The following is a 12,427-nucleotide window of genomic DNA, read 5'->3' on the forward strand; positions in this document are numbered from 1 at the left end:
TTAGCTAGCTGCCTCTTCAAATCTTCAAAGGCAGCATTAGCAGCATCACTCCAGACAACGTCGCCCGTTTTCTTCATCATATGATACAACGGTATAGCCTTCTCACCTAACTGGCTTAAGGCATCAATATGACCCGCCAAACGCTGAACATCATTGACACACACCGGCTTTGCCAAAGAGGTGATGGCCTTGATCTTCTCCGGGTTAGCCTCAATGCCTCTGTTAGAAACCAGAAAACCCAAAAGCTTGCCAGCTGGCACACCAAAAACGCACTTGGCCGGGTTAAGCATCATCTTGTAGACCTGGAGATTATCAAAGGTTTCCTTCAAATCATCTATGAAAGTCTCCTTCTCTCTGGACTTCACCACAATCTCGTCCACATAAGCATGAACATTGCGCCCAATCTGATTGTGAAGACAACTTTGCACACATCGCTGATAAGTCGCCTGGGCACTCTTGAGCCCAAAAGGCATGGACACATAGCAGAAGGCTCCAAAAGGAGTAATAAAAGCCGTCTTCTCTTGGTCCTTAACTGCCATTTTGATCTAATGATAACCAGAATAAGTGTCCAAAAAGCTCAAACGCTCACAACCCCCCGTAGGATCAATGATTTGATCAATACGAGGGAGAGCAAAAGGATCAGCCGGACAAGCCTTGTTTAATTCTGTGTAATCCACACACATATGCCAGGTGTCATTCTTCTTAAGCACTAGCACCGGGTTAGCCAACCACTCTGGATGAAAAACTTCAATAATGAACCCGGTCGCCAAGAGCCGGGCCACTTCCTCACCAATGGCCTTGCGCCTCTCCTTATTGAACCGCCGAAGAAACTGCTTGACCGACTTAAATTTTGAATCAATATTTAGAGTGTGCTCAGCGAGTTCTCTCGGTACACCCAACATGTCAGAAGGTTTCCATGCAAAGATGTCCCGGTTCCCACGGATGAACTTGATGAGCACGCTTTCCTATTTGGGATCCAGGTTAGCACTGATACTGAACTGCTTAGATGAGTCGCCTAGAACAAAATCAACAAGCTTGGTGTCGTTGGCTGATTTAAACTTCATCACCGGTTCATGCTCCGTGGTTGGTTTCTTCAAAGACGTCATGTCCGCCGGGTCAACATTATCCTTGTAAAACTTCAACTCCTCTGTTGCACAGATAGACTCAGCGTAAGCAGCATCACCTTCCTCACATTCCAGGGCTATCTTCCGACTCCCATGCACTGTGATGGTTCCTTTATGACCCGACATCTTGAGCCGCAGATAAACATAACACGACCGTGCCATGAAGTTTGCATAAGCCAGCCGTCCAAATAGAGCGTGACACGGGCTTTTGATTTTGACCACCTCGAAAGTTAACTTCTCAGCCCTGGAATCATGCTCGTCTCCAAAGGCCACTTTTAGCTCAATCTTACCCACTGGGTACGCCGACTTACCAAGCACCACTCCATGGAAAACAGTGTTGGACATCTTAAGATTTTTATCCGTCAACCCCATGCGACGGAAAGTCTCATAATACAGGATTTTGATGCTACTGCCTCCATCCATGAGCACTTTAGTGAATTTATATCCTCCAACCTGAGGTGCCACCACCAAGGCCAAGTGATCCGGATTATCAACCCCGGGAGGGTGATCCTCCCTACTCCACAGAATAGGTTGCTCAGACCATATCAAATAACGAGGAACTGCCGGCTCAACAGCGTTCACATCCCTCTTATGAAGCTTCTGGTCCCGTTTGCACAAACTGGTGGTAAACACATGATACTGTCCACTATTTAGCTGCTTTGGACTACTCTGATATCCAGATTGCTGCTGCTGTAGACCTCCTTGGCCAGATTGCTGATTGTAACCACCCTGATTACCTTGAGGGCCTTGAAAGATGGAATTAGAACCGCCACCCGGGCCATGAAAACCGCCGCCGACTGAGCCGCTGCCCGTCCCATGATTGCTATCAAACATGTTAGAGTTCTTGAAAGCCTTCATGATCGTACAATCCTTCCACAAGTGAGTGGCCGGTTTTTGGTGAGTACCATGCCTTGGACAGGGCTCATTTAGCAACTTCTCAAGAGTGGGACCTGACCCGCCAGACCGAGGAGGTGGTCTCCCCTTACGTCGTTGATTGTTGCCTTGCGCATTTGTGTTAGCCACAATCTCCGAGCTACAGTCAGCCTTACATTTATTATTACCTCCTTCATTTGTCGGGTTATGCTGAGGACCCTTAGCGTTGCCGCTCTTCTTTCCCTTCCCTATCTTCTCATCGTCAGACTCGGGATCCTTGGTACTATCAGAGTCAGCATATTTGACTAGAGCCGCCATCAGCTGGCCCATGTCATTACAATCGCGCTTGATCCACCCCAGCTTCTATTTCAGAGGCTCAAAACGGCAATTTTTCTCCAACATTAAGACTACAGAGCTAGCATCCATCTTATCAGATGAATGTATTATGGCCTTGACCCAATGGGTCGTGGATTCACCCTCCTCTTACTTGCAATTAGTCAAGTCTGCAATCGACATGGGCTGTTTGCATGTATCCTTAAAGTTCTGAATAAACCAGGACTTCAACTCTGCCCATGAACCGATGGAGTTAGGTGGGAGCCCCTTCAACCAAGTACGGGTCGTTCCATCCAACATCATGGTGAAGTACTTGGCCATTGCAGCGTCACTGACTTCCAGTAGTTCCATGGCCATCTCATAGCTTTCGATCCATGCCCCAGGTTGTAAGTCGACCGTGTAATTAGGCACCTTTCGAGGTCCCTTGAAATCCTTGGGAAAACGCTCGTTATGCAGAGCCGGCCCCAAACAAGGTACGCCCCCAGTCCTAGTGGTCACGCTTGCTTCAATTGAAGTCGTCGGATAAACCGAAAAAGACTGGTAAGCCGCCCGCTGAGCCGTCCGCTGAGCCGCATGCTGAGCCGCCCGCTCAGCCTCTTGACGTATCCCGTCCAGATCAACCAAGTTAGGAACTCCATCACAGGTCGGGTCATGCCCGCACGGCTGGTCACGACGCTGGGCGTTGCTTGAAACCGCTGCTGAATCCATGTGCCTGCTATAGCTCAGGCTCCAGCTTGGGCGAGGGGTCGAATGAATCCTGTCTCGACTATAAGAGTATGCCTCCTGTTGTGCCAAAGCCGTCTGAAGAAGTTCTCTGACCCGTCGTGTTTCAATCGCCATCGGAGAGTCGCCATCCATCGGGAAAGCGGCCAATCGTGCCGCCATAGCGATCATGTTCTCCAAAGGGTTAGAATAATGACCCGGTGGTGTTGGTACATAGTGAGGTGGAGCCATATTCAAACGAGGGGGTTACGTCACACGTGGCTGAACCGGCGTCCCAGCCCCGGGCGTTGCAACCCGGTTTACCTCCGGCGGGTTACTGGGCCCTGCACCGGGTGTGCGGAAGAGGTTTCTAGGATCATAAACCGGAGGCAGACGGGATTGAGCCTTCTGGTGCCTTCTCCTCATGACCTCATTTGACGCGTTCAGATCCATCTTAAGCTGGAGAACCTCTGATTGAATCTGCTGGGCTCGAGCATCCAAAGTCGCCCGCTCTACAGCCATCCTAACGTCCTGTGCCGCCAGGTTTTCCTTGGCTTGCGCTACCTCCTCATATAATTGTGCCACTTCCGCATAATGTTGAGCTTGATCCGCCGGATTGACCATGGCGGTTAACAGAGCGGTCATCTTATCCACTAAAGCCATCAGAACCTGAGTTGGCGGGCGCGCAGGGCCGCCTACCCCGGCTGCTATCACCACTGCTGACCCGGAAGTCATTGCTGCCGCAGCCGTAGAGTTTTGCCCGGGTTGTGTGCCAGCCATGAAGATTCCAACTCTGCTCAGCGGCTCAAAGGGGTCCGGAATACTGCTGCCATCGAAACAGCCCCCAAGCCTGCCATCTTGTAGTTGATACAACGAATCCGTCTCACCCGTGGACGATTCACCATCAGAGTAGATAGCCGTTTCACCCCCGGACACAGATCCTTCTGAAAATTCCCCTCCATGGATGCATCCCACGAAGGCACGCTTCACGGTGGGTTGAGGTCGGGCGGTTCTCGCACGCTGAGCCATCTCGATGATGTCGGTGCAGATGTCCAGTTTAGGGCCCGGCTCGCCGATCTTGCCGGTGAAGACATGGATTTCACCGAAGGGGATCCGATACTCATACTCAATTGAGCCGGTGTCAGGGCCCCATCCCGCGTCGTGAATGTAGAGCTTGCCGCGACGACTCTTGGTCATCCGGCCCACATCGTATCCCTTGAGCCCTTCGAAGCTGCCCTTCGAGAACTCAAATCCACCGTGTGCTAGCCCCATGGTGGGCGCCAACTATCGTGGAATTGTCACGATAGATGCCCTAGTGAAAGGACTTAGTCGTGGAGCCATCGCAACTAGGAAGCTTAAAGGGGTTACAACGGGAAAAAGGACACGAGAGTTTATACTAGTTTGTCCCCTTGTGGTGAAGGTAATGGCTTAATCCAGTTGGAGGTGGGATTGCTTATGTCTCGATTACCAGGTAGCGAATCCGCTTAACCTAGTTCCGATCTGATGTACTTGTCCTGAACCACCGCCTGGTCGTCCCTTTATATACAGAGGTCGACGCCCAGCGGCTCACAGAGTCCCGGCTGGCTCATAAACAATGTCGGGCTCAGTCTCTCTCTATTCCTGCCTTATAATACAAGTTATATACATATGGCGGTTTATCTCTACGGGCCTTAAGTCGCCTTTGGGCTTTGGGCCCTTAACTGAACCGCCATCTTCAAGTATCGTCTTGGGCTTTATGAATCGTCATAGGTATAACCAGGCCCCTCCTGGTCAGGTCATACCTAATAGTTATATCCCCAACACGGCCCAATGGGTTAACGGCCCACAAACGGGCCGACTATAACCATGGGCTGAATTTGGCCCACAAGCGGAATAGGCCAATAATGGACCATAAGTAACCGAATGATGGAAATGAGCCCAAGAAAAAATGGGCCCTTAAAAGGCCGAAAGTTAACACGGGCTAGAAACGGCCCAACAGAATAATGGGCATTAATGCATATAAAGCGATACACTGTTCATTATGGGCCAGTTTCACCACGAGTCTTTAATGGGCCCAGAGTTACAAAGGCCCTCGGATGGACCGAAAGACATCATGGGCCATACATGGGCCGGAGGTTACTATGGGCTGGAATCATATTGGACGTCCTAGATGACGCTACTGGGCCTAATTCAGATAGGCCATAACGGGTCGTGAGTTAGCTGGTTGTAAATGGGCTATACGCGAACACGTCGTTAAAAGGCTTTCCGTGGGTCGGCTCACTACCTTTTGACCAAGTCAAACGGGCCAATATTTTCACCTAAATGGGCCTTTATTGGGCCGTGTCACGTGTCGACGTATCATAGGCGCCTCCCGTCCAATGAGTGGATGACATCTGTCCCAACGCTGAGCCGACACGTGGTTCCTCTGGCCATTGAGAATTTTACATGTGGAAAATCCCCATTGATGTGGGCTGCTAACGGGTTATCGGATCCAAACCGGAACCTGGTAGCTTAACGGCACCCCGTTACGGTGGATGCCACGTACCGGTTACCCTTGACGAAAGCACTTCAATGACGCGCCATTTATCGTCATGGAAGAAGACCCTTCCGTGATGATAAGTTTAGTATTGTCATGGAACATTTCTACGACAGCACATGTATGACTATCTAGATTCTGTCATAGATGTACATGCATGACAGAAAACGTGACCTACTGTGACAAACATGTATCATCATGGAAGTGGTTTCTTTGTAGTGACTATTTCATCTCAAACCCTAGTTCATATCTTGTATTCAATCTTTGTCCCAAAACCTTAGAATGATACCTATGGGTTGCTAGTAGTGTTGATTACATATTGTAGTTGATGCTAGTTGGTTTATTTGGTGGAAGATTATATGTTTAGATCCTTTATAATATGTGTATACCCCTTTGATCTTGAACATGAATATGATTTGTGAGAAATCCATTTATAAGTAATCATGTGAATTTGGTATTTGTTCGATATTTTGATGATATGTATGTTGTTGCTTCCTTTAGTGGTGTCATGTGAACGTCGACAACACGACACTTCACCATACTTGGGCCTAAGGGAAGGCATTGTGGAATAGTAAGTAGATGATGGGTTGCTAGAGTGATAGAAGCTTAAACCCTAGCTTATGCGCTATTCCTTAAAGGGCTGATTTGGATCCATATGTTTCATGCTATGGTTAGATTTATCTTAATTCTTCTTTCCTAGTTGCAGATGCTTGTGAGAGGGGGTAATCATAAGTGGGAGGCTTGTTCAAGTAAGAACAATACCCAAGCACAGATCCACCCACATATCAAATTATGAAAGTAGTGAACGTGAATCAAATAAACATGATGAAAGTGACTAGACGATGATTCCCAAGTGTCCTCAAGAATGGAGGGAGACGATATTTACCTAGGTTCGGGCCCTCTCGAAGAGACAAAACCCTACGCCCTGCTTTGGTTGTATTGATGCCATGGAGTACAAAGTACAAGATGATCTACCTCCAGATCGTATGGTTGTGTTATAAGCCATATGGCTGGAAATCATGTATGTAAACACTAATCCCCTCGGATTATATATGCATCGGGGATACCTAGGTTACACACATGGTCGGTTGCCAACACCTCGGCTATAGAGTAGTCCTTGAAGTGCATGCCAAGTCTTCAGAGGGTTCCATCTTGGTCACGTCGAGGTTCGTAGCTTTGGTAGTCCTTCCTTCTGGTGATCGGTGGGCCATAAGCCCGTCCCATGGACTATGGGTCGTATAGGTTAGTACCCCTTAGTCCAGGACACCGTCACTCCCTTCATCACTTTTCGAACAACTCATCGAGCCACTATGGACAATGCTACATGCATGTTTTTTCTTTCTGGAGTTGTTTTATTCTCATGTTGCTTCGTTTTACTCACTTGTCCTCGTGCAACTCTCACGGTCTTTTATTATTATTTCACGGTCTCTAGTCATTTGAAGTTCTAACTGATGCCATAATAGAGTTAAACTAAATTTGTCGCTAGTTGCAACGTTCATCGGCCGAAAATGAATTGTCACGATCCAGGGTGCTACCATAAATTTCTTCATTTTACTCACTTATCCTAGTGGAGCTGTCATGGTCTTGTTTTATTTGAAGTTGTAACTGATGCCATCATATGGTCAAACTATATTTGTCGCTAGTTCGATCATCCATCGGCCAAAAATGAATTGTCACGATCCACTGGCATACCTGTAGTACCCTTGTTTTAAATGTGTACTTAGCTGTCCTCATGCAATTCTCGCGTCTTGCATTATTATTTCACGGCCCTAGTTATTTCGAATTGTAACTGATGTCATTACTGAACCGAACTGTACTTGTCGCTAGTTCGACCCTTCAACGGACGAAAATGAATTGTCTCAATCCGTTGTAGTACCAGACACACTCATAAACCTAATTATCAAAAGACACTAACGATCTGGCTATTTAGTCTGTTTACATCTTAAGCATTTTTTTGAATTCATCATGTTGGCCATTGTCAAATTTTGATGTGGGGCCTGGTACTGTGTTGCCTCGTAACCTCATTACGACCTACCGACCGACCCCCGCCCCCCCTAATTTCCGGCTAGACCAACTATTATGGATATAGTCATGGTGAGGGAGTGGTCACCAGGATTTCAATTATTTCTCAAAATTGAATCCAATTTTTGGTTAGGTCGCCGTCTTCCATATCCATAACCATGGTAACAAGGAATTATTGGCCCCTTATTAAAGGAAAATGATACCCTCGAAAATATATATTGACCATAAATTAGCAAAGTATAAGTCAATGACCATGAGCAAAGTTGCAAGTAAACTTCCTAATCGTCTTAGCATATTTCTAGCTTCCACATCATATGAAGCCCGTTAGTGCTTAACACTTCTCGGATGTCCATCTAAGGCAAAACATTCTGAATAGTGGCAAAATGGGTGATGGGCAACACATATCCCACACACAAAAAGTATGCTAAATTATATCCATCAGCACCTATTTCAACGTGTCATAATCCCACGTGCTGCAAACGCCCATATTACGAAGTTCGCAATTGAAATGAGGATAGGCACCCTTTCTTTGCCTTGGCACCCAAGTAGCCTATCAACAGAAAGAGGAAATGAGGCAAGAAAATCTCCAACAAAAACTATGCGTGACATCACCCTTTTTCTAAGAATTCTCTCTTCTTTTCAGAAAATAAGATACTCCCCAATTTACCCCCAGGTAAACATGGTGGGCATGCAGGTCGCCAGGAATGATTTGAGCACAATTAAACCCTCCCCGCTCACGTGAGCCCCTACCACAAGTCCGCTGACACGTGGGGCCGCATCCACGCCAGTCGAGTGGCCGCGTGACAGAGTGGGATACCCTTTACTACCCTGACCGGCGGGGCCCGGCGAAAACGTTGAGCCGCTACTAGCCGTGGAACCTATGACCGATTCGCTGGACCGCCAGTTACACGCGGGTCCGGCAGAATTACTGCCTCCGTAAAATGTCCTGCCGCCAGTGAGAATCCTACTGCTGTAAGCCAGGCAACGCATTTATTCACCTTCTAAAAATTACCGACGAAAAAATCCCAGTGAAAAATCGATTCAGATTCGCGTTTCCTTCCTTCTTTCTAATGGAAAAAAGCGGCAGAAGGGAGGGGGGCTGGGGCAGGGGCAGGGGCAGGAAAGGTGACACGAAAGGCAGGAGAGAAATAGAAAAGGAAGAAAACAGGGGGTGAATAAAAAAAAGCTCCGGTTTTCCGGAAATGGGCTTCCGCAATCCTATAAAGGCAGGACCGCCGATGTGTTCCGAGCCAGGAGCAACAAACAACAGGACGCCGCACGTCCCCCGCACGCACCCAGCCGAGCCCAGCGAGAGCAGCAACTCCATTCCCCATTCCTTCTACATCACCCTCCCCCCTCTCCGCCCCCAAAAAATCTCAACAGCACCTCCCTCATCGCCTCCTCCCCTCCTTCCAGGCCAAAAGCCCTTTGCTTTTCGCCTTCCCCTCCACCCCTCCTCCGTGCCGGAGTTCGCCGGCGGTGGTGCCTTTGCCCCGCCTGCCTTGCGTTTTACAGGGATTCTTGAGGGGTTTTAGGTAGGCCGCGTCTGGGGCGCAGGCAAATGCGAGTGGAGTTTTAGGGTGAGTTTTTTCCTTTCCTCGATGTGGCCCATGGAGGAAGAGTTTTTCATGGCGGTGAAGAGGACGGAGCACGTCGAGGTGACCTCGCGTTCGGTGGCGGCGTCGGCCAAGGGGAAGGAGGCGTTTGGTGGCGTCGAGCAGCCCAAGATGGTGAGGGTGTTCTGCGATGATTTCGACGCCACCGATTCCTCGAGCGATGAGGAGGAGGGCGAGCGCCGGCGCGTGAAGCGCTACGTCCAGGAGATCCGGCTGCAGCCCGCGGTCCAGGTTAAGGTGGAGGAGTCGGCGCCGGTGGCCAAGGCCGCGTCGGCGACGGCGACGACGAGGCCCAGGGTGATGGTTCCCGTGAGGAAGAGGAAGGCCGAGGCCGGCGGCGAGCGGCGGTTCCGCGGCGTCCGGCGCCGTCCTTGGGGTAAGTACGCCGCGGAGATCCGCGACCCGTGGCGACGCGTCCGCGTGTGGCTTGGCACTTTTGACACCGCCGAGGAGGCCGCCAAGGTCTACGACTCGGCCGCCATCAAGCTGCGCGGCCCCGACGCCACCGTCAACTTCCAGCAGTCCGAGGACGGGGAGGACATGGAGGTCCCCACCGAGGTCGCGGAGCGCCTTCCGCAGCCACCGGCGGGCTCCAAGAACGGCTCCTCCTCGGCCACCTCCTACGACTCGTGCGAGGAGTCCCACGTCGCGGCCGCTTCCCCGACCTCTGTCCTCCGCTCCTTCCCTCAGTCCACTCTGGCCGCCGCCGTGGACGACGACGCCTCCAAGAAGCCGTCGTCGTCTTCCAGCACCACCGAGACCGACGAGTCGAGCGGCGTCTTCGGCTGCTCGTTCTCCGGCGACGACTTCGCCGGCGAGCTGGCCCCGCTCTACACCGACTTCGACCTCCTCTCCGACTTCGCGGAGCCGCCGATGGACTTCCTGTCCAACCTCCCGGAGCCGGCCTTCACATTCTCCAGCGACTGCTCGTTGTCGGCCTACAACCCGTGCCCGCCGTCTCCGGCGGCGTTGCAGCAGGCGGACGAGTTTTTCGAAGATATCACCGACTTGTTTCAAATCGATCCCCTCCCCGTCATCTAGCGAAACAACTGTAAAACAAACACCGAATTAGGCGCCTAATTCGGTCAAATTTTGTTTGCATTCGTTATTATTATTTTTTTTTTTTGTCTTTCTAGAGAGAGAGGAGAGAGTATGATGTTATCGTTCGCCTGCGTAGCTGCCTGCCGCCGAACAATCCCCGGAAGAGGGAAGCCTCGAAGGGGTTTAGATGAGAGTGAAGAATGGGATGGCTGTTATTAGTCTCTTTGTTCATCGCTGGTTTTGTCACCAGCGCTGAAGCCAAGTTATCAGTAATTAGCAATAGTATCATCGTGTTATGATTTAAACATTTCCGTATATATTTCTATGTGAATGAATGAATAATGAAAAGGCGAAGAGGAGAAGAGGATCGGAAAAGACAGAAGAGTGTATGTATCAGTAGTACTAACAGTACGTACGTTGGACCGTAACGTACGGGCAGCTAGCGGGCTGGCAATGAAACGACGAGCCCGTCCGGCCGGCGGCCGGCGATGTTTGGAGCGAGCGTCGGTTCCCGATACGGGCCGCGATTTGCTCGCCTCCGTTACGAGGCGTCGGTCGTCGCGCAATTAAATGTGGGGCAGGGCGCAGCACAGCCGCAGCAGCATACCACCCCAACATTAACTGCATTATTTTCGGAAATTTGCTGGCGCTTCGCATCGTATATATTGCGAGATTTACCTTGCCTTTTTTAACTTTGCAAAATTAAGTTGGATTTGCTGGTACGAGATTAGTTGGCAACTTTGCGAGTCTTGGGCTGTAAGAATCGCTCGCTGGATCGGGGCTGGCCCGTTGGGCTCGGCGCGGCGGTCAACAGTCGGGCGGACGACGGCATGAGATGAGCGCCTGACAAAAGGGAGCGGGAGATTAGGAAAACAAAAGCTGGCTCGGGGGTTGTTAAACTTGCGCTCTTTTCTCGTGGGAAGCGCAGCGCTGCGCGGGCGCAGGGCGCGCTGCGCCGCTGCGTGCGCTGCAGCAGAGCGACTGGTGGGCGCGAGCGTGAGCATGAGCGTGGGTGCAAATCCCTCTTTTACCGTGGGCCTTTTTGACTATGTGCCTTTCTATTCAGGGCCCTCCACCACCCTCACGACAACGGAAACAGTAAAGGGCGAGTGATTTTGCAAATCGAAACGGAAGCTTGCTGCTCACTTAATGGTTGTTATTATTATCCAGCACACGGCCGGGAAAAGGACCGAAGCGGGCATGTCGAATGTACGTGCCCACCCATTTGGTGAACAAGGGAGAAGGGCAGGAAGGATACATGAAAAGATGGCATGTTTCCTCCTTTGTGTCTATTCTTTTGGAGGGAGGGAGGGCGAGGTGAGGTCTTTAGTTGGGCGAGCAGAGCAGAGAGCATGGACAAGCCGCAGGGATGGGGTGGTCCTTTTGGAAGGAAGGCGACGGGGAATTCTCTCTCTTTTCTTGGCTTTCCAACGCTGCCCCTCCTTTGATTTGATTTGGTTTGAACCAGGCCAGGCCACCGAGCTAGATACTCCAGTACACAGGACCGGACCGGTCCGATCTCTGGCTGGGCTCGACCGCAGCGGTGCGAGGACGTGCAGTGCTGGTGCAGTATCTGTCCTTTTTTCTCTCGCGCGCCCCTCCCTCCCCTGCTCACCAGCTTTATTAGCCTACGATCTGCCCGGTTGGAACCGATCTCTGGTCTCTCCAGCTCCAGCTCCAGCTCGCTCGGCCGATCGGGACGTCGTTGGCCGGGTCGACACGTGCGTTAAAAGATGGATGGTTTTAGCGGCTTGGACGTGCCGATGCGTGCGCTCGTATTCGTATCTATCTGCCGCCACCTCAGCCCCGTTGATCGCTACGTCGCCGTTCTTGCTCCGGACGCTAACCACGGATGCGTTCGCGTCACCGGCGACTGGCGCGCGGGCTCCACCGGCACGTTCCGGCGGAGAAGATTTTTTGTCAAACTCAAGACTGTTGGTACCCTCGGTCACAGTTCAAACCCCATGCCAGTGCTCAGTGTACTAGGGGTACACCAGTACCACTCGCGAGTTACTACTAGCTCGCAGTACCACAGGGGCAGACAGTGTACCCAGCGTTTGGATTTGGTTGGTCCGTCCAAAAGACCAAAAGCCCCTCCGCCCCGGTCCGCTGCTTGATTAGCCTGTGTTTGTCCTTTCGTTCTCTGTTTTGGCCGCCCCTGCCTGCCTCTGCTTTGCTTGCCTGCTTCCCAATGCCCGAGA

The 12,427-nt window shown here is 51.0% G+C and overlaps 1 protein-coding gene across 1 annotated transcript; it reads left to right on the forward strand.

The window, feature by feature from the left end:
* The first annotated feature begins 9,113 nt into the window (after positions 1-9,113).
* Positions 9,114-10,554, forward strand: LOC119275497 (ethylene-responsive transcription factor CRF1-like). The gene has a single exon (XM_037556351.1). It carries the CDS (start codon positions 9,171-9,173, stop codon positions 10,224-10,226), a length of 1,056 nt encoding a protein of 351 aa, XP_037412248.1. The 5' UTR covers positions 9,114-9,170; the 3' UTR covers positions 10,227-10,554.
* The last annotated feature ends 1,873 nt before the right edge of the window (positions 10,555-12,427 follow it).

This window comes from Triticum dicoccoides, chromosome 3B (assembly GCF_002162155.2).
Source record: "Triticum dicoccoides isolate Atlit2015 ecotype Zavitan chromosome 3B, WEW_v2.0, whole genome shotgun sequence".
In the NCBI taxonomy this organism is placed as follows: Eukaryota; Viridiplantae; Streptophyta; class Magnoliopsida; order Poales; family Poaceae; genus Triticum; species Triticum dicoccoides.

Coding starts and splice junctions, on each gene's coding strand:
- LOC119275497 (XM_037556351.1), top strand. CDS start 9,171: ATGTGGCCCATGGAGGAAGAGTTTTTCATGGCGGTGAAGAGGACGGAG.